Source organism: Triturus cristatus, chromosome 12 (genome assembly GCF_964204655.1).
Source record: "Triturus cristatus chromosome 12, aTriCri1.1, whole genome shotgun sequence".
Classification (NCBI taxonomy): domain Eukaryota; kingdom Metazoa; phylum Chordata; class Amphibia; order Caudata; family Salamandridae; genus Triturus; species Triturus cristatus.
In genome coordinates, this window is record NC_140595.1 from 796,982,189 (window position 1) to 797,008,956 (window position 26,768).

At 56.1% G+C, this 26,768-nt stretch overlaps 1 protein-coding gene across 10 annotated transcripts in view; it reads left to right on the top strand.

Moving 5' to 3' along the window:
- Positions 1-26,768, top strand: part of DLG4 (discs large MAGUK scaffold protein 4) — an 863,469-nt gene that overhangs the window by 643,031 nt on the left and 193,670 nt on the right. Inside the window, exon 1 of one of the 10 annotated variants that reach the window (XM_085639545.1) lies at positions 558-2,194. The exons of the other annotated variants lie outside the window; for them this stretch is intronic. Coding sequence (XP_085495671.1) covers positions 2,105-2,194 — 90 coding nt within the window. The 5' untranslated portion in view covers positions 558-2,104. Of the gene's footprint in view, positions 1-557; positions 2,195-26,768 lie in introns of those variants that run through there. 10 annotated transcript variants of the gene reach the window in all.

Here is a 26,768-nt window from a genome sequence, read left to right on the forward strand (position 1 = left end):
GTGAAGGGGGCAAAGAGGAGGAGTGGATGGATGGGGGGGGGGCGAGGAGCTCTTGTGTTTTTCCATGTCGGGCGTGAGCTTCCCAGCTCAATGCTGTTTTCAATTGCATTATGGAACTTGTAGTCCTTCATTCTTCAATGGGAAGCAACTCCAGAAGCTCTACAAGAGCTGCGGACACCCCGTTCTCCTGCTAAGAGTCCCACACACACTCGTTATAACCCCCGCCCCTAAGACACTCTCGGTGCCCCCGCGGCTTGTTTGATGCATCCTCTCTCCAGCCGCTGGGGATGCTTGGATGCCTGTCAGTGTGAGTGAGTGTTTAGATGAATGGATTGCGCAGCGCTCTAATTGAAAACGCTTTTTGCAGTTTAAAGCGATTCTAAACCCGGGGTGCTCTTCCGGGAAGGTAATGCAGCACCCTTCATCCCCCCTGGCACCCGTCGGCCGTGCTGTGTCCGGCAGGGGGCGCTGTGGGAGTGTGACGTGGAGCACACGGAGGGCCGTGGGGTGGGTGCTGTTTGTGTGTAAGACGGGGGAGGGGCGGAGACCCAGGCACAGCTCCACTCTCACAGCCCGGGGACCACGGGACAGCAGCAGCCTCCTCTCAGCCCTCCACCCCGTCTGTGACTGGTTCTCCCCATCCGTCACCCTGTCCCCCCTCTGAAGGCACCATGACCGGTACAGGCACTGCGCCCTCCCTGTGACGGCGTCCCCGCTTCTCTCCACCTCCAAGAGGTGAGGGGGCAGCCGCCCCTGTCTTGGGGGTTCCTTCTCCGGCGGCAGAGCTGCAGGTTAGGGGCTCCGGCCGGACAGCTCACCGCGTCCGCGCACTCGCTGCAGAGATCCGTGGTTACCCGAGGGTCGCAGGTTCAGCTCCCAGTAATAGCCAGGGGGTCTTTCGCCCGCTGCAAGCATACGAGTCCTTACCCAGACGGGATCCGCTCATCTTACGGGCTTCGATGAAACCGTGGCCGTGAGTTGGAATAGGACAAACACCTGTTATAAACGCGCCTAGAGGCGACCCTGTTGTTGAATGCGCTCTACGCATTCCTTGTCGTTATTCGCCTGGGAAGTTCCGAGCACCCCGTACCCCATCTTGTCTGTTGGCGCGGACGCTGGCCCCCGCCCTCCCCTCGTGGGTGTCTGAATGCAGCAAACCCTGCCGTAGCCCCCGCCAGCCTCGGAGTGTAGAGCGAGAGACGCGGAGGAGGTGCGCAGAGCGCCGGACTGTCCAGAGGCGGGGGCGCAGGAGTGCGCAGCGCTGGAAGAGGTGCGCAGAAGAGGGGAGGTCCATTCAGGAGAGACCCAGCGGGACTGTGCCGTACCGGAGGGCGGCAAAAAAGAGCGTAGCGCCTGGAGAGGTGCTCAGAGGAAGAGGGGAGGTCCGTGCAACAGAGGACCTAGCAGAACTGTCCCCTACCGGAGGGCGCGCAAGAGCTTGTAGCGCTTAGGGAGGTGCGCAGCAGAGGACCGTGCCATTCCGGATGGCGCACAAGAGCGTGTAGCGCCTGGAGAGGTGCGCCAGAGTATCACGCAGGGGAATAGGGAAGGTCCCAGCAGGACTGTGCCGAGCCGAACGAAAGGCGCGCATGTAAGAGTGCGCAGCGCTTGGAGAGGAGCGCAGCAGAGGACCCAGCGGGACTGTGCCGAACGGAAGGCGCGCATGTAAGAGTGCGCAGCGCTTGGAGAGGAGCGCAGCAGAGGACCCAGTGGGACTGTGCCGAACGGAAGGCGCGCATGTAAGAGTGCGCAGCGCTTGGAGAGGAGCGCAGCAGAGGACCCAGCGGGACTGTGCCGGAGCGGAGGGCGCGCGTGAGTGGGCACCGCGCAGGGCAGGTGCGTGCATCGGAGGACCCTACAGGATTGCTGAAGTGGAGGCGAGAGCAGCAGCGTGTGGGGGGCAGAGGAGCCCGCAAGATTGAGCCCACCTGGAAGGCGCACTGAAACTGAGCGCCAGGGCCGCGCAAACCGTGTGACGCCGGAGAGTGCCGAGAAGAACAGGGGGGGGGAGATGCGCCGTTTCACGCTGGGGCCGTGACAGCAGCAGCCCTCGGAGAGCCTGCGCCCCCGCCTCGCCCCTGCGCCTCGCCGGGGACTCTCGGCGATGTTCGTGTCCGTGTGGTACGCCAAGAAGATGGGCAGACGCTTCATTGACAATGTGCGCAAGGCGAAGAAGGAGCGACACCTGCAATCGGTAAGGGGGGCGATGGAGGGGGTATGAGGAAGGGAACGAGGGGCCTAGGAGGGAGAGTGGAGAGAGATACGCAGCAGGTGGGAGAGTGGGTGCGCAGAGAGTAGAGTGGGGTGGCGGCCATGGGCGGGAGGGGGCAGGAGCAAAGCTGAGAGAGAAGCAACAGGGGGGCACGGGCGGCCACGGAGAGGACTGGGAGGAAGGGAAGTGCTTGAGGTGGGGGCATATATGAGGGGGGCAATGGGATATATATGGGGCAGGGGAGAAGAGGCAAGGATTCAGGCGTAGAGATGGGACTAGGGGGGAGCAGGAAGCAGCTCTGGGAGGAGGGGGTGCAGGTGGGAGGTATGGGGATTCTGAGGGTAAAGGAAGGCTTGGGCAGGGGGAGCATAAGGGGATGAGGGGAAAACAGCGTGGAAAAGAGGGAGGTGCCAAGTTGGAGTGGGTCTTATTGGGGAAGAGGGAAGATATAGGGTGGAGGGGGTGATATGGAGTGAGGGGGAAGATGTAGGGTGGAGGGGGTGATATGGAGTGAGGGGGAAGATATAGGATGGAGGGGGAGTTATGGAGTGTGAGGGAAGATATAGGGTGGAGGGGGTGATATGGAGTGAGAGGCAAGATATAGGGTGGAGGGGGAATTATGGAGTTAGAGGGAAGATATAGGGTGGAGGGGGAGTTATGGAGTTAGAGGGAATATATAGGTGGAGGGGGAGTTATGGAGTTAGAGGGAAGATATAGGGTGGGGCTGGTGATATGGCGTTAGAGGGAATATATAGGTGGAGGTGGAGTTATGGAGTGAGAGGGAAGATATAGGGTGGAGGGGGTGATATGGCGTTAGAGGGAAGATATAGGGTGGAGGGGGAGCTATGGAGTTAGAGGGAAGATATAGGGTGGAGGGGGAGTTATGGAGTGAGAGGGCACAGCCAGGGGGGAGGGGGAGTTAAGGCGTTAGAGGGAAGAGCCAGGTCGGAGGGGATGTTATGGAGTTGGGAGAAAGTGCTCAGAGAAGAACAGAAAAGTAAGGAAAGTACACGCAGAACAGCTGTCGAGGAGAAGTAAGATTTATAGAGTAGGGAAAGCCCTGGCCTGGGGCATGAGTTGGAGAATAGGGAAAAGAGTAAAGAGCGGCAGAGGGGTTGGGTGGAGAGTACGTTGAAGAGCTGGCGGCACAGAGGGCATGGCGAAAAATGACAGGAAGAACTGGGGTGCAGGGAAGAGCTGGGAAGCAAGAAAGACCAGAATTGGCAGTCCGGGCTGGGCTCTTCCCATTGGGGCAGGGTCGAGGCTGATTTGCATATGGCTTGGTCTCATCTGAGGTGGTCTGGTGGGTGAGAGAGGATGGGTTTGGATGCGGCCTGAGCCGTTGCAAGTGGCTGAGATTAATGCAAGCATTTCATCCATCACCATGTTTTTTGATGCCCTAAGTGTGCCAGGTGTGCCCAGACGTGGGTCTCTCGTTCACTGTGCCACTGGAACCAGGCGGCACCTAACTGATGAGCCTATAACTAGGGCGAAACCGGCCCTGCCTTGCTTGTGTTCCAGTTCAGGGAGGACCAGGCCAGGCAAGGTACATTGACGGAGCTGTGCGTGGGTCTCACTGAGAGCAGGAGTTCTGCAGACCTAGAGAGAGGTGCATGGACATAGCTGTGCGCGGGTCTCACTGTGAGCGCAGAGGCTCTGCAGGCCTAGAGAGGGGTGCATCGACAGAGCTGTGTGTGGGTATCTCTGAGAGCAGGGGCAATGCAGGGCTAGAGAGAGGTGCATTGACAGAGCTTTGCACGGGTCTCACCAAGAGAGCGGGAGCTCTGCAGACCTAGAGAGAGGTGCATTGACCGAGCTGTGTGTGGGTATCTCTGAGAGCAGGGGCTCTGCAGGGGTAGAGAGAGGGGCATTGACAGAGCTGTGTGTGGGTATCTCTGAGAGCGGGAGCTCTGCAGACCTAGAGAGAGGTGCAGTGACAGAGCTGTGCGTGGGTCTCACTGGGATCAGGGGCTCTGCAGGCCTAGAGAGAGGTGCATCGACAGAGCTGTGGGTGGGTCTCACCAAGCGAGTAGGGGCGCTGCAGGCCTAGAGAGAGGTACATTGACAGAGCTGTGTGTGGGTCTCACCAAGCGAGTAGGGGCGCTGCATGGCTAGAGAGAGGTGCATTGATGGATCTGTGCTTGGGTCTCTCTGAGAGCAGGGGCTCTGTAGGGCTAGAGAGAGGTGCATCAACCGAGCTGTGTGTGGGTCTCACCAAGCGAGTAGGGGCGCTGCAGGCCTAGAGAGAGGTGCATTGACAGAGCTGTGTGTGGGTCTCACCGAGAGCAAGGGCTTTGCAGGGATAGAGAGAGGTGCATTGATGGAGCTGTGCGTAGGTCTCTCTGAGAGCAGGGGCTCTGCAGGGCTAGAGAGAGAGGCACTGACAGAGCTGTGCGTGGGTCTCTGTGAGCGCAGGGGCTCTGCAGGCCTAGAGAGAGGTGCATCAACAGAGCTGTGCGTGGATCTCACTGAGAGAGCAGGGGCTCTGCAGGGCTAGAGAGAGGTGCATCAACAGAGCTGTGCGTGGGTCTCACTGAGAGCAGGGACTTTGCAGGCCTAGAGAGAGGTGTATTGGCAGAGCTGTGCGTGGGTCTCACTGGGGTCAGGGGCTCTGCAGGCCTAGAGAGAGGGGCATCAACAGAGCTGTGCATGGGTCTCACCAAGTGAGTAGGGGCGCTGCAGGCCTAGAGAGGTGCATTGACAGAGCTGTGCGTGGGTCTCACTGAGAGCAGGGGCTCTGCAGGCCTAGAGAGAGGTGCATTGACAGAGCTGTGCGTGGGTCTCACTGAGAGCAGGGGCTCTGCAGGCCTAGAGAGAGGTGCATTGACAGGGCTGTGCGTGGGTCTCACCAAGCGAGTAGGGGCGCTGCAGGCCCAGAGAGAGGTGCATTGACAGAGCTGTGCACGGGTCTCACCAAGAGAGTAGGGGCTCTGCAGGCCTTGGTAGAGGTGGGTCTCTCTGAGAGCAGGGGCTCTGCAGGCCTAGAGAGAGGGGCATTGACAGAGCTGTGCATGATTCTCATCAAGCAAGTAGGGGTGCTGCAGGCCTAGAGAGAGGTGCATTGACGGAGCTGTGCATGATTCTCATCAAGCAAGTAGGGGCGCTGCAGGCCTAGAGAGGGGTGCATTGACGGAGCTGTGCATGGGTCTCACCAAGCGAGTAGGGGCGCTGCAGGCCTCGAGAGAGGTGCATTGACGGAGCTGTGCATGATTCTCACTGAGAGCAGGGGCTCTGCAGGGCGAGAGAGGTGCATTTACAGAGCTGTGTGTGGGTCTCACTTAGAGTAAGGGCTCTGCAGGTCTGGAGAGAGGTGCATTGACAGAGCTGTGTGTGGGTCTCACTGAGAGTAAGGGCTCTGCAGGTCTGGAGAGAGGTGCATTGACAGAGCTGTGTGTGGGTCTCACTGAGAGTAGGGGCTCTGCAGGTCTGGAGAGAGGTGTATTGACAGAGCTGTGTGTGGGTCTCACTGAGAGTAAGGGCTCTGCAGGTCTGGAGAGAGGTGCATTGACAGAGCTGTGTGTGGGTCTCACTGAGAGTAAGGGCTCTGCAGGTCTGGAGAGAGGTGCACTAACTGTGCGTTGAACGTGATACTGGAGCGGTGGTGCCGGGGCTGCCGGTGCCCAGGTCCCCATGATGCTTGCACTTTACTGCTGTTGTGGAGCTGTCCCTGAACAACACAGTGAGACCTTGGCCTGAGTGAATGCCCCGAGTGAGGCTCCCAGAGCAGTGGGCATCAGTCGGGCAGTGCCTGAGCACCAGTGCCGAGATGGGGAGAGACAGGGACGGCAGGGAGCGGACTTTTCCCAGCCTAGTGTTTTCCCCAGGGGCACTGCCCTCTTAAGCGAGCATGGTGCTGAACAGTTCACTGCCCTAGTACAGCTCTCACGAAACTCGCCTCTTTAGCAAAAGGGCAGCTCACAGCCCCCTCTTATGATGGACAGTTCGCAGACTTACTGCCCCTGGCAGCAGGTGTAGTGCTCGCCACGGTAGCAGGTGGTGCTCGCCACTGCCCTCTTCAGCAGGTGTGGTGCTCGCCACGGTAGCAGGTGTGGTGCTCGCCACTGCCCTCTTCAGCAAGTGTGGTGCTCGCCACGGCAGCAGGTGTGCTCGCCACTGCCCTCTTCAGCAGGTGTGGTGCTCGCCACGGCAGCAGGTGTGGTGCTCGCCACTGCCCTCTTCAGCAGGTGTGGTGCTCGCCACGGCAGCAGGTGTGGTGCTCGCCACTGCCCTCTTCAGCAGGTGTGGTGCTCGCCACGGTAGCAGGTGTGGTGCTCGCCACTGCCCTCTTCAGCAGGTGTGGTGCTTGCCACGGCAGCAGGTGTGGTGCTCGCCACTGTCCTCTTCAGCAGGTGTGGTGCTCGCCACAGTAGCAGGTGTGGTGCTCGCCACTGCCCTCTTCAGCAGGTGTGGTGCTCGCCACGGCAGCAGGTGTGGTGCTCGCCACTGCCCACGGCAGCAGGTGTGGTGCTCACCACTGCCCTCTTCAGCAGGTGTGGTGCTCGCCACGGCAGCAGGTGTGGTGCTCACCACTGCCCTCTTCAGCAGGTGTGGTGCTCGCCACGGCAGCAGGTGTGGTGCTTGCCACTGCCCTCTTCAGCAGGTGTGGTGCTCGCCACAGCAGCAGGTGTGGTGCTCGCCACTGCCCTCTTCAGCAGGTGTGGTGCTCACCACGGCAGCAGGTGTGGTGCTCACCACGGCAGCAGGTGTGGTGCTCGCCACTGCCCACGGCAGCAGGTGTGGTGCTCGCCACTGCCCTCTTCAGCAGGTGTGGTGCTCGCCACGGCAGCAGGTGTGGTGCTCGCCACTGCCCTCTTCAGCAGGTGTGGTGCTCGCCACAGCAGCAGGTGTGGTGCTCGCCACTGCCCTCTTCAGCAGGTGTGGTGCTTGCCACTGCCCTCTTCAGCAGGTGTGGTGCTCGCCACAGCAGCAGGTGTGGTGCTCGCCACAGCAGCAGGTGTGGTGCTAGTCACTGCCCTCTTCAGCAGGTGTGGTGCTCGCCACGGCAGCAGGTGTAGTGCTCGCCACTGCAGCAGGTGTAGTGCTCGCCACTGCCCTCTTCAGCAGGTGTGGTGCTGGGCAGCTAACAAACCCAACTGCCCACAGATTGCAGCCTTATTCATCTTTTTTTTTTTTTTTTTGACAGAGGGTGCAAACAAAACAAAGAGTGATAATTATTTGCATACATTTAGCAAGTAATCATACCAGGCAAATAAGTAAAAAGTGGAAAGAAAAAAATGGGGGAATAGCTGTAAATATCTATGGAAGCCCCCAGTTCTCACACACAATTCCCATATGCTTCCAAATGTTAGCAATGAAGGTATAGCTCTAGTTTTGGCCAGTGCTTGTTCCCTCTCGTTAATGTCTTTCATAGGAGCCAACCATTCAAAAAAAGTAGGAGGTTCAGGCGAGATCCATACTCTCGCAATACAAAGACGGGAGCAACTAGTACAAAAGATAAAAAGCTCCTCATGGCGGGATTATCACACGCCTTAAACCCCAACATGATCTCTTTATTAGTGAGAGAGGGACTATAAAACCCATTGATCAACATATTACGTAGCCTTCTCCCAAAAATCACTCAACATAGGACAAGTGCAGAACATATGCATGATGTCGGCTGCCCTATGGCCACACTTAGGACAGCATGATCTATCCACGGCATCTCAAACCGGCCCCTGTAACTGTCGTTGCCATGTACTGATCCGTTCAGGAGTGTAGTGTCGCATGCAGACACTTCGAAATTGTTGCAGCTTTAGACTTGTAGAGTGAATGGAGTTATCTAAAGTGTCCAAAGCCGAAGTATCCGTGATAATACCTAATGTCCGGCTCCATTTAGAAGCTAGATGACCGGTATCCTCACTTCTACGACAGACCTGTAGATATATTGAACTAATTCTAGCTTTGAGCGAGAGATTTAAGAAGTATGTCAGTAATTCAGGAGAATGTGGAAGTTGCAACAGTTGTCGTTTTAGAAAGTAATCTCTAATTTGTAAATATTTTTAAAAAAAGATTGTTGTGGGAGACCAAAAGAAAGTTGTAAAGATGCAAAGGTAGAAAATCCGTTGGGATCATATAGCTGGCCTAGTCTTTCAATTCCACGCCTTGCCCAACTACGAGCAGCAAGATCATGACGTATGCTCGGGAGGATTGGATTATTCCATAATTTAAAATAATTATGTTGTATAAGATCTTCGAAAGTAAGTGAGCAATAATCGAGAATTTCGTGCCATATGCGGACCATGTCCCTAATGGTCTTGAAACGGACCCTTTTATACTAATTAGGATCGTTAATCCTATACAAAAACATTTTGCTATATGTGCCCAATGCAAGAGCAAGGCCAAAATACGGCTGTTTATCAGTTAATACACTTTGCAAACGCCCAGTAAATGCGGCCCAAAAATAAAGTTTGAAATCAGGAGGTTGTAATCCCCCCCAATTTATAGGGGAGTTTGAGAAAGCGTATCGCTCGACGTGCTTGCTTATAACCCCAAATAAAACTGTCGATAGCACCCTCTAGTTTTCGAAAAAAGTAATTGGGGACACGTATAGGAATAGCTCAAAACAAATATAAAAACTTAGGCAGGATTGTCATCTTAATTATATTGGACCTACCAATGATAGTTATTGGAAGATTATTCCAACTCTTACGTTTTTAGTATAATCGAATGAAGTAATGGTTCGTAGTTAAGTCTCCATATTGGTTCAATAGCAGCAGAAATCCGAACCCCCAAGTAAGCTACAACAGTGCGGCCTCCAGTTATAGATGCAGCAAATCGAAGTTATGTAGAATTTGGGTTTTATGAGAATTTAATTTATACCCTGAAAAATGCCCAAAGATGTTCGCTTCTTCCTGAATTGCACTCAATGCTGTTACTGGGTCGGATGTGAAAAACGCAATATCATCGGCATAAGCACTAGCCTTAAGTTGACACATCCGATTACTAAATGGGATAATACGAGTATTCCGATTTAATGCTTTAATGAATGGCTCAATATATAAGGCAAAAAGCAAGGGAGAAAGTGGGCACCCCTGCCGGGTACCACGACGTATCGGAAAAGGCAGAATGCAAGTTAGTATATAAAAGTTTAGCCTGTGGATTAATATATAGCGCGCGGACCCATTTCAGAAAACGGCCTGGTAGACCGTTATTAGTCTGTCTTCCATAATGCATCCCACACGACGCGATCGAATGCTTTTTCAGCATCTAACAGGACCATCCCCAGATTGCGAGATGTCCTGTCCGCTATGTCAAACGCGGTTATAGCTGTATTAACATGAGCAGTGGTATCTCGCTCGATTATAAACCAATGTTGGTGATCGGATACAAGGTCCGACATATAGGGCGCCAACCGGGTAGCCAATATTTTGGCAAAAATGTTAGCATCGGAATTAATGAGGGATATTGGGCGATAAGACCCCCAATCATCCGATTGTGAGCCTTCTTCATCAAAGAGAGACCCCACACAGGCTCCCCTGCCCTCTTCATCGGGCTTGGCACAGGGAAGTTCCCAGCCCCCGCCTCCTAGCCAGGGCAGTGGCCCAGGGCATCTCGACTCCTGCACTCTCCCCTTGGTGGGTTATTTACAGTTCTGGGAGAAGATATCGCTGGGCACCTGCCAGGCAGCGGAGGGTGATGGACGGGAGGCCAGCGTCTGCCCTGAGGCAGGAGGGGCCTGCTGTGGTTTATTAACGGGTTCTGCTGAGCCCCTCAGGGGCGGTAAGGCTGAGGCAAGAGTGTGTGTGCAGACTGCAGATTCATGGAGTGGGTACAGCCTCCTACCATAGCTTCAGCACTGCTCTGTGAGAGCAGCAGGGCTGGCCTGGTCGGGCCCCTTTGAATGAATGTGACGCTAGCCTGGGCAGGGCCCCTTTAAATGAATGTGACGCTGGCTTGGGCAGGCTTCCTTTAAATGAATGTGACGCTGGCTTGGGCAGGCTTCCTTTAAATGAATGTGACGCTGGCTTGGGCAGGCTTCCTTTAAATGAATGTGACGCTGACCTGGGCAGGCCCCCTTTAAATTAATGTGACGCTAGCCTGGGCAGGGCCCCTTTAAATGAATGTGACGCTGGCTTGGGCAGGCTTCCTTTAAATGAATGTGACGCTGGCTTGGGCAGGCTTCCTTTAAATGAATGTCACGCTGACCTGGGCAGGCCTCCTTTAAATGAATGTGACGCTGGCCTGGTCGGGGCCCCATTAAATGAATGTGACGCTGGCTTGGGCAGGCTTCCTTTAAATGAATGTGACGCTGACCTGGGCAGGCTTCCTTTAAATGAATGTGACGGTGGCCTGGTCGGGGCCCCTTTAAATGAATGTGACGCTGGCTTGGGCAGGCTTCCTTTAAATGAATGTGACTCTAGCCTGGGCAGGGCCCCTTTAAATGAATGTCACGCTGACCTGGGCAGGCCTCCTTTAAATGAATGTGACGCTGGCCTGGTCGGGGCCCCATTAAATGAATGTGACGCTGGCTTGGGCAGGCTTCCTTTAAATGAATGTGACGCTGACCTGGGCAGGCCCCCTTTAAATGAATGTCACGCTGACCTGGGCAGGCCTCCTTTAAATGAATGTGACGCTGGCCTGGTCGGGGCCCCTTTAAATAAATGTGACGCTGGCCTGGTCGGGCCCCTTTAATGGCATGCGCCGGGCCCCTTTAAATTAAACGTGATGCCCCTCGTGTGAGCCCAGCACTGGCCTGGCGCTAGATTCATTGTGTATGTAGAGGTGAGCAGCGCATGTAGGATTTGAAATCTATGACTTCATAATGAGCGGATAAAGGGAAGTCAAGTCAATTCGTTCACATTACAAACAGAGCCAGTGGAATTATGCGGTTCCAGAGGAGCGTGCTACTCGCCGGAAAAAGACTTCAAACCCCCATCAAGGGCAGCAAGAGCTATATAAATGCAAACCTTCCTTTCTCTGCCCCTCGACTATCCCTCTCAATCCAAATAACTGACTAACCTATCCACTTGAATTACTTGCATACTTCACTATGCCAATTCCCCACTAATCCTTTATGGGTTCCGGAGTAGCGGGCTACTCGCCGAAAAAGCGCTTCGACGCCTCGTCAGGGAGTAGTAAGTGCTGTGTAAATGCAAATACAATACGGCAGGGGAGAGCCAAATTATGTGGCAGAGTTGAGTAAATTATACACCAAGAAAAGGCAAATTATGCGGCACATTTTTTTTTAATAGTATTACTTCATTATTGTTATGTTATGTTAACCAGATTTGTAGAGCGCGCAGCTGCCCCAGCAAAGGGGCGTCCCGGCGCTATAATGGACAAAAAGCCGGACACAAGCAGTACCAAAGACACAACCATAACAACTCTAACAAATCACTTTTACAGTCTTTGGGCGTTGGTTGCACCTCGTTAGCACCCCAATATAGCAACAAGAATCCGAGTCAACCTTTGTGAAGGGCCTTCCACTGCGAATCCACGCGTATCTGCATTGTTAGTAACTTTTAAACCGTTTGAGCCAGAAATTTTTTTTTGTTAAAATCTGCAGATTATGCAGCAATTGTGGATTATGTGGTAAAAGCGACAAATCTTTCGTTTGGAGAAAAACGCCGAGGCCGCACAATCGCATGATTCCAGTGGCCCTGAATGAACGCAACGTTATGTTTAATTAAGTACTTCACGTTCTGGGGGGCTCCGAGGCCAGGGTTATTGCATATGGTATGTGCGCATCACATGACCATTGTTAAAAGGAGGGGCAGAAGAGGCGTCTGAAGACACGATGGGGGGAAGGGGGTACGCTCTCTCACCCACCCAGGTGTGCCCAAGATCAGATGCCAGTGCAAGGCGCCCCTGTCCACAAGCGGGTGAGTTGTGGGCATCGCGTGGTTTCTCGCCTTTTGACATCACAGTACAAGACATGGCTTTACGACTGTGCCCTCCAGCCGCGTCCACGAACCCGCATTCAAACCTCGTGGTGTTCCCAGGACCGTATACACATCCCACCCAGAGCCGAGCTCTGTATGGGAACTTTATCAGGCACTGTCCCGAGGGGAGCTGCAGGGAATGCCCTCGCCTGAGCCCCTTCAGAGCTGCAGGGAGTGCCCTCTCAGAGCTGCAGGGAGTGCCCTCGCCTGAGCCCCTTCAGAGCTGCAGGGAGTGCCCTCGCCCGAGCCCTCTCAGAGCTGCAGGGAGTGCCCTCTCAGAGCTGCAGGGAGTGCCCTCGCCTGGGCGCCCTCTGAGCTGCAGGGAGTGCCCTCGCCTGGGCGCCCTCTGAGCTGCAGGGAGTGCCCTCGCCTGAGCCCTCTGAGCTGCAGGGAGTGCCCTCGCCTGAGCCCCCTCCGAGCTGCGGGGAGTGCCCTCGCCTGAGCCCCCTCAGAGCTGCAGGGAGTGCCCTCGCCTGAGCCCCCTCCGAGCTGCAGGGAGTGCCCTCGCTTGAGCGCCCTCTGCCCTCGCCTGAGCCCCCTCCGAGCTGCAGGGAGTGCCCTCGCATGAGCCCCCTCCGAGCTGCAGGGAGTGCCCTCGCCTGAGCCCCCTCCGAGCTGCAGGGAGTGCCCTCGCCTGAGCGCCCTCCGAGCTGCAGGGAGTGCCCTCGCCTGAGCCCCCTCCAAGCTGCGGGGAGTGCCCTCGCCTGAGCCCCCTCCGAGCTGCAGGGAGTGCCCTCGCCTGAGCCCCCTCCGAGCTGCAGGGAGTGCCCTCGCCTGAGCGCCCTCTGCCCTCGCCTGAGCCCCCTCAGAGCTGCAGGGAGTGCCCTCGCCTGAGCCCCCTCCGAGCTGCAGGGAGTGCCCTCGCCTGAGCCCCCTCCGAGCTGCAGGGAGTGCCCTCGCCTGAGCGCCCTCAGAGCTGCAGGGAGTGCCCTCGCCTGAGCCCCCTCCGAGCTGCGGGGAGTGCCCTCGCTTGAGCCCCCTCCGAGCTGCGGGGAGTGCCCTCGCCTGAGCCCCCTCCGAGCTGCGGGGAGTGCCCTCGCCTGAGCCCCCTCCGAGCTGCGGGGAGTGCCCTCGCCTGAGCCCCCTCCGAGCTGCAGGGAGTGCCCTCGCCTGAGCGCCCTCTGCCCTCGCCTGAGCCCCCTCAGAGCTGCAGGGAGTGCCCTCGCCTGAGCCCCCTCAGAGCTGCAGGGAGTGCCCTCCCGTGAGCCCCTTCAGAAGGCGCTGTAGCACACGCTATTGTCAGCTGTGGGGGAAGTCCTCTTTAAGACCCGGTGTAAGGAGCTGTCTCGCTGCCCTGGCATGAGCTGTAAGGAGAGCTCTACTAAAGGGCCCCTTTACAGACAGTCTTTCCCTGCTCCGGGCATTTCGCGCCTCACAGAAGCCCGCAGATTTTCTGAGAGGCGCTATTTGCTCCGTCGACCCATTTTATGTCTGGCTGAGCTGAGCTGCGGAGACCTGCTGCCAGCCTGGGTGATGTGCTACCGAGGGGTGATGTGCTTAGCAGGCAAAGTGACGTGATTCGATTACAGGGAATCCACTTATGCAGCCCGACCTGCTCGAGGCGGCAAACACCGACCGGCGCCTCCAGGAGTGGGGGAGCACCGGGCTGGTCGTGGAATCCATCCCTCCTGTCCATCGGTGGACTGAGGGATCCACGTGCACGCGCGTGCACACAGACTCCTGCCAGGGCACCCCTCCTGTCCAGCAGAGAGCTAAAGGACAAACGTGCACATACCCCTGCCAGTGCACCACTCCTAACCTGCACCACCCCCCGTCATGCGGTGGGCTGTGGGACCCAGACCCCTGCCAGTGCACCACTCCTGACCTGCGGCATCCCTCCTGTCAAGCGGTGGGCTGAGGGACCCACGTGCACACACAAACACCCCGCCAGTGCACCACACCTGGTCCCTGGCACCCTCTTGCTCTAGGGCTAGGACTGGAACACGTGCAAACACACCTCTCTGCTAGTTCACCCACTTCTGACGTGCTTAATTTGTTAAAAAAAAAAAAAATGCCGAGGCCCTCGTCAGCAGGTCACTGCAGGTTGACCCACACATTGCCCCTCCCATGCTACCAGTGATACTAGCAGCACAACTTCTAACCATCACACTCCTACAAGCGTGACGACGACGATTGGACTATTCCAGGCCCCCAAAGCTGTCAAATGGCTTGGGTGGCAGGAAATAGTCATTTTGAATGTATATTGAATTCTTAATTAACTGTTGTGGTGGTCATCTTTAAATTAGTTAGACAGTGCCACCTTGTGGCAGACTGTCGCAAGTGCTAGTGTTGATAATTAAGTGCCAAACACCGGAAGCCACCGGCACATATTATGCAGTGGGCACCATCTTGACCTAACACGGGGGGGGGGGGGGGGGGGGCACCACTGCTACTTGCTGCCACATTAGGGGCAGTAATGCTAGATAAATACAATTTACCATGACCGTGACACACACACCTCTACCAGTGCAGTGCACCCTCTCCTAACCTGCAGCACCCCACTGGTCTAGGACACACACACTCATTTATTTATCCATCCATCAATTCCTTCGCTCCCCCTCGCTCTCTCTCCCTCTATCTAACTCTCGCTCTCTCTCCCTCTAACTCTCGCTCTCTTCCTCCTCTCCTCTCTCCTTCTGTTGCTCCCTCTCTCGCTTCCCTCTCCCTCCATTTCTCTCTCCCCCTCCCTGTCTCTTCCTTTCCCTCTCCCCCTCCCTGTCTCTTCCTTTCCCTCTCCCCCTCCCTGTCTCTTCCTTTCCCTCTCCCCCTCCCTGTCTCTTCCTTTCCCTCTCCCCCTCTTCCTTTACCTCTCACCATCACTCTTACTCCCCTTCTCCCTCTCTCTTCCCCCCTCTCTTCCCCCCCCTCTCTTCCCCCCTCTCTTCCCCCCCTTCTCTTCCCCCCTCTCTTTCCCCCCTCTTTCCCCCCTCTTTCCCCCCCTCTTTCCCCCCCCTCTTTCCCCCCCCTCTTTCCCCCCCCTCTTTCCCCCCCTCTTTCCCCCCCTCTTTCCCCCTCTCTTTCCCCCCCCCTCTTTCCCCCTCTCTTTCCCCCCCTCTTTCCCCCCCCTTTCCCCCCCCTTTCCCCCCCCTTTCCCCCCCCTTTCCCCCCCCTCTTTCCCCCCCTCTTTCCCCCCCCTCTTTCCCCCCTCTCTTCCCCCCCTCTCTTCCCCCCCTCTCTTTCCCCCCCTCTCTTTCCCCCCCTCTCTTTCCCCCCCCTCTCTTTCCCCCCCCCCTTTCCCCCCCCCCTTTCCCCCCCTCTTTCCCCCCCTCTTTCCCCCCCTCTTTCCCCCCCTCTCTTTCCCCCCCTCTCTTTCCCCCCCTCTCTTTCCCCCCTCTCTTTCCCCTCCCTCTCTTCTTCTCTTCCCCCTCCCTCTCTTCTTCTCTTTCTTCCTCTCCCTCTCTTCTTCTCTTTCTTCCTCTCCCTTTCTTCTTCTCTTTCTTCCTCTCCCTCTCTTCTTCTCTTTCTTCCTCTCCCTCTCTTCTTCTCTTTCTTCCTCTCCCTCTTCTCTCTTCCCCCTCCCTCTCTTCCCCTCTCTTCCCCTCTCTTCCCCTCTCTTCCCCTCTCTCCCCCTCTCTCCCCCTCTCTCCCCCTCTCTCCCCCTCTCTCCCCCTCTCTCTTTTCTTCCCCCTCTCTCTTTTCTTCCCCCTCTCTTTTCTTCCCCCTCTCTCTTTTCTTCCCCCTCTCTCTTTTCTTCCCCCTCTCTCTTTTCTTCCCCCTCTCTCTTCCTCTTTCCTCTTTTCTCTCTTTTCTCTCTGCTCTCTTTCTCGGTCTCTCTCCCTAACTTTCTCCCTCTCTCCCTCACTTTTTCTCTCCCTCTTTCTCCCCCTCTCTTTCTCTCTTTGTCCCTCTCTCTTTGTCCCCCTCTCTCTCTTTCTCTCTCTCCCCCCCCCCCAGCACCCCTCCTGTCCTGGGACTGTGGCTGACACACACCTTGTACAGACTCACATCCAGCCTAGAGGTGGGCGAGCCAACACATTACCAGGGTAGCCGAGCCAAGGTTTGGTTCTGGCTCTCAGAGCCCGTCCACAAGCCGAGCCCTAAAAATATTCAGGATGTAAATAACACCACAAACGTCACGTCAGAATCTTATCATGGGTATGCCATTGTAAGAAAGTGTTACTTTAACACCTGGAATCGATTCAACCTAGTACATCTGTTTATTTGAAAGTGTTTTTTGAAAGTGAGGGCTTTAAACATGAACTCCGAAATATTCCGGTCCTGCCCTGATGAAAATTCTATCAGTGAACTGCGCCAAGTGAGCCTTCATGTACAGAGTGCACCTGCCCTATATGCTTATTAAAGATGGAGCAACATTCTAGGCAATTAATTAAAGCATAAAACAGGTTTTTGTACAGCGCACATCCTTAACTCATGTACTTGAAGGTGCTTTCATATGTGATCATGAACAAAAAAGGGGACTTGCTGAAATAAAGTGTATGTCTAAGATAACATCACTTGCTCAAGCATGGCCGCTGGGATTGATCCCAGAATTGTCAGTTCGACCCTCTGCGATTGACCCACTATATTGGTACTTCTTTCTGTCATCAGGTGTTAATGCTTTGTGCTTAATTCTTGGAGACTGAGATTATAGTGTGGGTGACAGACGGAACCCACGTTTTATTTTGGGCAGCTTTACTCCCACTCCCTTGCCCAAGGACATAAGAGCTCTTCACAACGGGCAGAATGTGTTCCGTGCTCTTTTTCGGCACAGCAAGATTTGGCGGGAAGCACCAGATTATGCGCCGAGGCTGGGATTCGAACCCGGATCTCCATGGTAAATATTTGTCGGTTGTAGCAAGCGGGCCACATCACCTGCCCTCGAAGCCTGGCTCGTTATGGGCTCGAGGTTCCCAGACGGCCTCGAGCCAGGCATTTGGCTCGAGCTTTCAGTGGCTCTCCTACCTCTAATACAGCCACTGTCAGTGCCACTCCTGACCCACAGCCCTCCTCCTGTTTCAGGGCAGAGGCCGATAGCTTTGCCAGGGCACCCAGACCTCGCCCCCAGGGCAGTGTACACTGACAGGTGTCTGGTGAGGGAAAGAGGGCAGGAGGTCTGCAGGCTGAGGGCAGTGTACACTGACAGGTGTCTGGTGAGGGAAAGAGGGCAGGAGGTCTGCAGACTGAGGGCAGTGCACACTGACAGGTGTCTGGTGAGGGAAAGAGGGAAAGAGGGCAGAAGGTCTGCAGGCTGAGGGCAGTGTACACTGACTGGTGTCTGGTGAGGGAAAGAGGGCAGAAGGTCTGCAGGCTGAGGGCAGTGTACACTGGCCAGTATCCGGCGAGGGCTAAGAGGGCAGGAGGTCTGCAGGCTGAGGGCAATGGCTGGTGTCTGATGACGGGGTAAGGAGAGGGCAGAAGGTCTGCAGGCTTAGGGCAGCGCACACTGGCTGATGTCTAGTGAGGGGTAAGAGGGCAGGAGGTCTGCAGGCTGAGGGCAGTGTACGGCTGGTGTCTGGTGACGGAAAGAGGGCAGGAGGTCTGCAGGCTGAGGGCAGTGTACACTGGCTGATGTCTAGTGAGGGGTAAGAGGGCAGGAGGTCTGCAGGCTGAGGGCAGTGTACGGCTGGTGTCTGGTGAGGGAAAGAGGGCAGAAGGTCTGCAGGCTGAGGGCAGTGTACACTGACAGGTGTCTGGTGAGGGAAAGAGGGCAGGAGGTCTGCAGGCTCAGGGCAGTGTACACTGACAGGTGTCTGGTGAGGGAAAGAGGGCAGGAGGTCTGCAGGCTGAGGGCAGCGCACACTGGCTGGTATCCGGTGAGGGCTAAGAGGGCGGGCGGTCTGCAGGCTGACGGCAGTGTATGGCTGGTGTCTAGTGAGGGGTAAGAGGGCAGGAGGTCTGCAGGCTGAGGGCAGTGTACACTGGCTGGTGTCTAGTGAGGGGTAAGAGGGCAGGAGGTCTGCAGGCTGAGGGCAGTGTACACTGGCTGATATCTAGTGAGGGGTAAGAGGGCAGGAGGTCTGCAGGCTCAGGGCAGTGTACACTGACTGGTGTCTGGTGAGGGAAAGAGGGCAGGAGGTCTGCAGGCTGAGGTCAATGGCTGGTGTCTGATGACGGGGTAAGGAGAGGGCAGAAGGTCTGCAGGCTGAGGGCAGTGTACACTGGCTGGTTTTCGGTGAGGGCTAAGAGGGCAGGAGGTCTGCAGGCTGAGGGCAATGGCTGGTGTCTGATGACGGGATAAGGAGAGGGCAGAAGGTCTGCAGGCTGAGGGCAGCGCACACTGGCTGGTATCCGGTGAGGGCTAAGAGGGCGGGTGGTCTGCAGGCTCAGGGCAGTGTATGGCTGGTGTCTAGCGAGGGGTAAGAGGGCAGGAGGTCTGCAGGCTGAGGGCAGTGTACTCTGGCTGGTATCCGGTGAGGAGTAAGAGGGCAGGAGGTCTGCAGGCTGAGGGCAGTGTACGGCTGGTGTCTAGTGAGGGGTAAGAGGGCAGGAGGTCTGTAGACTGAGGGCAGTGTACACTGGCTGGTGTCTAGTGAGGGGTAAGAGGGCAGGAGGTCTGCAGGCTGAGGGCAGTGTACACTGGCTGGTGTCTAGTGAGGGGTAAGAGGGCAGGAGGTCTGCGGGCTGAGGGCAGTGTACACTGGCTGGTATCCGGTGAGGGGTAAGAGGGCAGGAGGTCTGCAGGCTGAGGGCAGTGTACACTGGCTGGTGTCTAGTGAGGGGTAAGAGGGCAGGAGGTCTGCAGGCTGAGGGCAGTGTATGGCTGGTGTCTAGTGAGGGGTAAGAGGGCAGGAGGTCTGCAGGCTGAGGGCAGTGCACGGCTGGTGTCTAGTGAGGGGTAAGAGGGCAGGAGGTCTGCAGGTTGAGGGCAGTGTACACTGGCTGGTATCCGGTGAGTGGTAAGAGGGCAGAAGGTCTGCAGGCTGAGGGCAGTGTACACTGGCTGGTATCCGATGAGGGGTAAGAGGGCAGGAGGTCTGTAGGCTGAGGGCAGTGTACACTGGCTGGTATCCGGTGAGGGGTAAGAGGGCAGAAGGTCTGCAGGCTGAGGGCAGTGTACACTGGCTGGTATCCGGTGAGGGGTAAGAGGGCAGGAGGTCTGTAGACTGAGGGCAGTGTACACTGGCTGGTGTCTAGTGAGGGGTAAGAGGGCAGGAGGTCTGCAGGCTGAGGGCAGTGTACACTGGCTGGTGTCTAGTGAGGGGTAAGAGGGCAGAAGGTCTGCAGGCTGAGGGCAGTGTACACTGGCTGGTATCCGGTGAGGGGTAAGAGGGCAGGAGGTCTGTAGACTGAGGGCAGTGTACACTGGCTGGTGTCTAGTGAGGGGTAAGAGGGCAGGAGGTCTGCAGGCTGAGGGCAGTGTACACTGGCTGGTGTCTAGTGAGGGGTAAGAGGGCAGGAGGTCTGCGGGCTGAGGGCAGTGTACACTGGCTGGTATCCGGTGAGGGGTAAGAGGGCAGGAGGTCTGCAGGCTGAGGGCAGTGTACACTGGCTGGTGTCTGGTGAGGGGTAAGAGGGCAGGAGGTCTGCAGGCTGAGGGCAGTGTACGGCTGGTGTCTAGTGAGGGGTAAGAGGGCAGGAGGTCTGCAGGCTGAGGGCAGTGTACGGCTGGTGTCTAGTGAGGGGTAAGAGGGCAGGAGGTCTGCAGGCTGAGGGCAGTGTACACTGGCTGGTATCCGGTGAGGGGTAAGAGGGCAGAAGGTCTGCAGGCTGAGGGCAGTGTACACTGGCTGGTATCCTGTGAGGGGTAAGAGGGCAGGAGGTCTGCAGGCTGAGGGCAGTGTATGGCTGGTGTCTAGTGAGGGGTAAGAGGGCAGGAGGTCTGCAGGCTGAGGGCAGTGTACAGCTGGTGTCTAGTGAGGGGTAAGAGGGCAGGAGGTCTGCAGGCTGAGGGCAGTGTACACTGGCTGGTATCCGGTGAGGGGTAAGAGGGCAGAAGGTCTGCAGGCTGAGGGCAGCGCACACTGGCTGGTATCCGGTTAGGGCTAAGAGGGCAGGAGGTCTGCAGGCTGAGGGCAGTGTACAACGGCTGGTGTCTAGTGAGGAGTAAGAGGGCAGGAGGTCTGCAGGCTGAGGGCAGTGTACGGCTGGTGTCTAGTGAGGAGTAAGAGGGCAGGAGGTCTGCAGGCTGAGGGCAGTGTACGGCTGGTGTCTAGTGAGGAGTAAGAGGGCAGGAGGTCTGCAGACTGAGGGCAGTGTACACTGGCTGGTGTCTCAGAGTGTAAGAGGGCAGAAGGTCTGCAGGCTGATGGCAGTGGCTGGTGTCTGATGAGGGGGTAAGGAGAGGGCAGAATGTCTGCAGGCTGAGGGCAGCGCACACTGGCTGCCGTCTGATGAGGGAGTTGGATCATGTCTGCAGTATCAGGACAGTGTACACTGGCTGGTGTCTAGTGAGGGGTAAGAGGGCAGAAGGTCTGCAGGCTGAGGGCAGGGTACACTGGCTGGTATCCGGTGAGGGGTAAGAGGGCAGGAGGTCTGCAGGCTGAGGACAGGGTGCACTGGCTGGTGTCAGTGTAAGAGGGCAGAATGTCTGCAGGCTGAGGGCAGTGTACACTGGCTGGTATCCGGTGAGGGGTAAGAGGGCAGGGGGTCTGCAGACTGAGGGCAGTGTACACTGGCTGGTGTCTGAGAGTGTAAGAGGGCAGAGGTCTGCAGGCTGAGGACAGGGTGCACTGGCTGGTGTCAGTGTAAGAGGGCAGAATGTCTGCAGGCTGAGGGCAGTGTACACTGGCTGGTATCCGGTGAGGGGTAAGAGGGCAGGGGGTCTGCAGACTGAGGGCAGTGTACACTGGCTGGTGTCTGAGAGTGTAAGAGGGCAGAAGGTCTGCAGGCTGAGGACAGGGTGCACTGGCTGGTGTCTGAGACTGTAAGAGGGCAGAAGGTCTGCAGGCTGAGGGCAGGGTACACTGGCTGGTATCCGGTGAGGGGTAAGAGGGCAGGAGGTCTGCAGGCTGAGGACAGGGTGCACTGGCTGGTGTCAGTGTAAGAGGGCAGAATGTCTGCAGGCTGAGGGCAGTGTACACTGGCTGGTATCCGGTGAGGGGTAAGAGGGCAGGGGGTCTGCAGACTGAGGGCAGTGTACACTGGCTGGTGTCTGAGAGTGTAAGAGGGCAGAGGTCTGCAGGCTGAGGACAGGGTGCACTGGCTGGTGTCAGTGTAAGAGGGCAGAATGTCTGCAGGCTGAGGGCAGTGTACACTGGCTGGTATCCGGTGAGGGGTAAGAGGGCAGGGGGTCTGCAGACTGAGGGCAGTGTACACTGGCTGGTGTCTGAGAGTGTAAGAGGGCAGAAGGTCTGCAGGCTGAGGACAGGGTGCACTGGCTGGTGTCTGAGACTGTAAGAGGGCAGAAGGTCTGCAGGCTGAGGGCAGTGTACACTGGCTGGTATCCGGTGAGGGGTAAGAGGGCAGGAGGTCTGCAGACTGAGGGCAGTGTACACTGGCTGGTGTCTGAGAGTGTAAGAGGGCAGAAGGTCTGCAGGCTGAGGACAGGGTGCACTGGCTGGTGTCTGAGACTGTAAGAGGGCAGAAGGTCTGCAGGCTGAGGGCAGTGTACAATGGCTGGTATCAGGTGAGGGGTAAGAGGGCAGGAGGTCTGCAGGCTGAGGGCAGTGTACACTGGCTGGTATCCGGTGAGGGGTAAGAGGGCAGGAGGTCTGCAGACTGAGGGCAGTGTACACTGGCTGGTGTCTGAGAGTGTAAGAGGGCAGAAGGTCTGCAGGCTGATGGCAGTGGCTGGTGTCTGATGAGGGGGTAAGGAGAGGGCAGAATGTCTGCAGGCTGAGGGCAGCGCACACTGGCTGCTGTCTGATGAGGGAGTTAGATCATGTCTGCAGTATCAGGACAGTGTACACTGGCTGGTGTCTAGTGAGGGGTAAGAGGGCAGAAGTTCTGCAGGCTGAGGGCAGTGTATGGCTGGTATCCGGTGAGGGGTAAGAGGGCAGAAGGTCTGCAGGCTGAGGGCAGGGTACACTGGCTGGTGTCTGAGAGTGTAAGAGGGCAGAAGGTCTGCAGGCAGAGGACAGGGTGCACTGGCTGGTGTCAGAGTGTAAGAGGGCAGAAGGTCTGCAAGCTGAGGGCAATGGCTGGTGTCTGATGAGGGGGTAAGGAGAGGGCAGAAGGTCTGCAGGCTGAGGGCAGCGCACACTGGCTGGTATCCGGTGAGGGCTAAGAGGGCAAGAGGTCTGCAGGCTGAGGGCAGTGTACACTGGGTGGTGTCTAGTGAGGAGTAAGAGGGCAGGAGGTCTGCAGGCTGAGGGCAATGGCTGGTGTCTGATGAGGGGGTAAGGAGAGGGCAGAATGTCTGCAAATTGAGGGCAGCGCACACTGGCTGCCGTCTGATGAGGGAGTAAGATCATGTCTGCAGTATCAGGACAGTGTACACTGGCTCGTGTCTGAGGGCAGTGACATCTTAAGGATTTTGGGGGCCCGGGCCCGATCGTGTTTCGGGGGCCCGGGGCCGATTTGTGTTTCGGGGGCCCTGTTCGGAACAGCTTCGAATTTCTGATCCGTGGCCAGCTCTTTCATGGCCTCGTTGGGCGGGTCACTGACCGCGCACGGGCCACCACTGACCGCGCACGGGCCACCACTGACCGCGCACGGGCCACCACTGACCGCGCACGGGCCACCACTGACCGCGCACGGGCCACCACTGACCGCGCACGGGCCACCACTGACCGCGCACGGGCCACTGACCGCGCACGGGCCACTGGTCCAAACTCTAAAGTTGTGACATCTGACATTCCGGGACAGCGACGCGTGTTTTAAATATTTTATCCCAGGAGCAGCTCACCACTATTACTCCACATGACATGTGACCCCCCCCCCCCCCCCCCCCCCCAACTTCACCTCATATGGGAGTCCTGTTTTGAACTTAAACATTTTATGGATGTTGCATGAAACAAACAGAATTTCTCTGCAAAATGTCTGCAATAGACTCTCACACATAACTCACGTTAAAAAATGAATTAAAGAAAACTGTATTTGAAACAATCTGTTTAATAATTATTCAAGGTTATGGGGCAAGACTCTGCAGACCCCCCCCCCCCCCCCCCCGCCCGCCCTGAAAGGTTGGGGCCCTGGTCCGGAGCCCACTTTGCCCATAACTTAAAACGTCTCTGTCTGAGGGGGTAAAGCGGGGGCAGGATGTCTGCAGGGGAGGGCAGCGCACACTGGCAGCCGTATTGTGAGGAGTAAGATAATGTCTGCAGTATCAGGACAGTGTACACTGACTCGTGTCTGGGTGGGTAAAGCGGGGGCAGGATGTCTGCAAGGCAGCGCGCCCTGGTTGTGTTAGAAGAGGCTTCCCCTGGTGACGTCACGGACGCATGCCGCTCTGGGACCGATGGATCAAACCCGGCTCCCCCCGCAGCAGCCAGTGGAGATTCCCTCGACCTGCCCTGCCCCCCGCCTCCTGCATCTGGCAGCTGTTTGTTCAAGCGAGGAGAGGCCGCATTCATATGCCAAGCAGCCCCCGTCATATGCAGATGAGCTGGGGCTGCTGGGGGCGTGACCAGGAGACGAGAGCAGCAGTGCCTGTGCGCAGGGTGGGATTCAACAGCAGGAGCTGTGCGCAGGGTGGGATTCAGCAGCAGGAGCTGTGCGCAGGGTGGGATTCAGCAGCAGGAGCTGTGCGCAGGGTGGGATTCAGCAGCAGGAGCTGTGCGCTGGGTGGGATTCAGCAGCAGTACCTGGGCGCTGGGTGGGATTCAGCAGCAGTACCTGGGCGCTGGGTGGGATTCAGCAGCAGTACCTGGGCGCTGGGTGGGATTCCGCAGCAGAAGCTGGGCGCAGGGTCGGATTCAGAAGCTGGGCGCAGGGTGGTATGCAGCAGCCGAAGCTGGGCGCAGGGTGGAATTCAGCAGCAGAAGCTGGGCTCAGGGTGGTATTCAGCAGCAAGCTGGGCGCTGGGTCGGATTCAGCAGCAGAAGCTGGGCGCTGAGTTGGATTCAGCAGCAGAAGGAGGGCGCAGGGTGGGTTTCAGCAGCAGAAGCTGGTTGCAGGGCGGGATTCAGCAGCAGGAGCTGGGCGCAGAGCGGGATTCGGCAGCAGGAGCTGGGCGCAGGGCGGGATTCAGCAGCAGTAGCTGGGCGCAGGGTGGGTTTCAGCAGCAGAAGCTGGGCGCAGGGCGGGATTCAGCAGCAGGAGCTGGGCGCAGAGCGGGATTCAGCAGCAGGAGCTGGGCGCAGGGCGGGATTCAGCAGCAGTAGCTGGGCGCAGGGTGGGATTCAGCAGCAGGAGCTGTGCGCAGGGTGGGATTCAGCAGCAGGAGCTGTGCGCAGGGTGGGATTCAGCAGCAGGAGCTGTGCGCAGGGTGGGATTCAGCAGCAGGAGCTGTGCGCAGGGTGGGATTCAGCAGCAGGAGCTGTGCGCAGGGTGGGATTCAGCAGCAGGAGCTGTGCGCAAGGCGGGATTCAGCAGCAGTAGCTGGGCGCAGGGCGGGATTCAGCAGCAGTAGCTGGGCGCAGGGCGGGATTCAGCAGCAGGGGCTGGCACAGGGTGGGATTCAGCAGCATGATCTGCTGCAGATTCACCCGGGCCCGTTCAGTCAGTTCCACCCACGCCCGTTCAGTCAGTTCCACCCACGCCCGTTCAGTCAGTTCCACCCGGGCCCGTTCAGTCAGTTTCACCCGGGCTCGTTCAGTCCGGTCCACCCAGGTCCGTTCAGTCAGATCCACCCAGGTCCGTTCAGTCAGATCCCTGGACCACGCCGTTGCCATGGATCCGCAGGTGGACATCCACTGGATGGCGATCCTGTGCTTGTCCAACAGGAGCCCCAACTGTGCAAATTTATAACCTATCTTCCCATCCTTTGGGCTCAGGACGAGTCCAGTCAGGCGGTGTTCAGCCCGGAGGGCCTGGATTGGGGTCTAGCAAACGAGGATTGGTGAAAACAGCTCTTTATTCATTACATAGGCGAAACCGACGCATTACCAATGCTTGTTTTTTTTGTTTGTTTGTTTTTTACTCTTGAACCCCAGAATGCTGTGCCACCATCCAGCCAGAGCAGTCTGTCAGTCACTTACAACTAAGCACCTATCACCTTGGAGAGTAGGGCGTTTCATGGATTATCATAGCTCTGTTGTGGTCTCTGTTTTGGCCCTAATGTAGTGTCCTTGGACAGTTGTACACGATTTATATATAGTGTTCAGCTCATCTCTGAATGTTTTGCAGTGCACATGACGTATTTCTGAAAAAACTGAAATGCACTTTTATTTTACCGTGATCAATTAGACTAAACAAAGCTCCTAGATGTCTGCATTAATGTATAGTGTAGCCTTAAAGGAACTTCCCTACTCTAAATCTTATGCGGGGCAACCGGTCCTGAAGAAGACTAATTTCTACCACTTATTTAGCCGAAATGTTGTACCATAAATGCAGATGTGCCCTGGGCCCGAAACATCCTGAACATGTCTGTGAGTGAAGGTAACACAAAACTCCTCAGTGACTTACAAAGCCCTTAAAATGTACGACAGATGATACTTGACCCCATGTATCATGCGGTAAATGTGGTATTGCCACATTATACATGCAGAAAACCACATTAAAACATGTTAATTGTCGGATAATCCTCGAAGTGAAAGTGTAACGCTATTTTGTACCTGTCGGTGCGGCTCTTGATGGGGGCCAAGGTGTGCTGGGGGGGGGGGGGGCCTGCATGGTCGAGGGACCGGGGGCGCTCAAGGTAAGACCTGGGCAGCAGGTGAACCAGTGAGGTGATGTAACAGACACAACCTACACATTATCACACCTCCCCGTCCCCATCGCCAGATGTGTAGCGCTGTCATATGTGACGCAATCTGCGCTGGCGTGTTGACATGTTACTGGTGTTGTGATGGGAGTTCTGTCTGTGCTGCTCAAAAGCAGGAATTGTAATACTTTTGAGAATTTTGAAAAAATCTAACTGTGCCCCCTACCTACAAGTCTTTTGCAATGAACCTTTAAGCTGTATATTTTTTTAAAACTATATAGAATATATACTAACTCGTCTATTGAAATGTGTTACTATATGTTACCTTCGGGTATTTGTTTGCGCTCTACAAATCACTGTAACATAACATTAACATTTCACAGTGTTTCAGAAATTCCTACATTCCTGCCTTTGGTTGGACTATCGTGGGCAACAGTGTTTTTTTTTATTTTTTAACAAATGTCATTACAAGACTTCCTATATACAAATGATTCCAAATCAGAACGACCAAAAGGATTAACATATAATTATTGTGTATGTAGACGATCGGCTATATTGATTCTTGAAAAATAATGAATATAGTATGCACAGCTGTGTGAGGGGAGGAAACGCATCATTTGTCACGCATTTAGATATTGAATTGTTTTCTTACGGTGGTCATTTCTGTAACTCGTTCTCTTTTGGCTCGCTCTGCACTTTCCTGAATTCCATTTTTTTCTTTTTTTGTGTGGTGTTTTACTCTACCCAGAGGTGGTAATCTAAACTTAAGTTAAGATCACACGTCCAAGTAAAATTTATTACTGTAGATTTTTCAAATTATGGACCGCCATTTCTTGTCGGGCTCTGTTTTTTTTTGTTATTTTGTAATTTAAAAAAAAAACATTTTCCTTACATTTAAGCAAAAGATGTTAGGTTGTAAGTTTAGTTGCTCGGAAGGATGTGGAAACGAACAACCAGCTTTTTCCTATAAATTGATTATAGGTAATTCTATCTTCATGTGTCCTTGCTTATATTCTGCGGGTTATGTGTCTTGGTTTTTACTAGTCTGCAA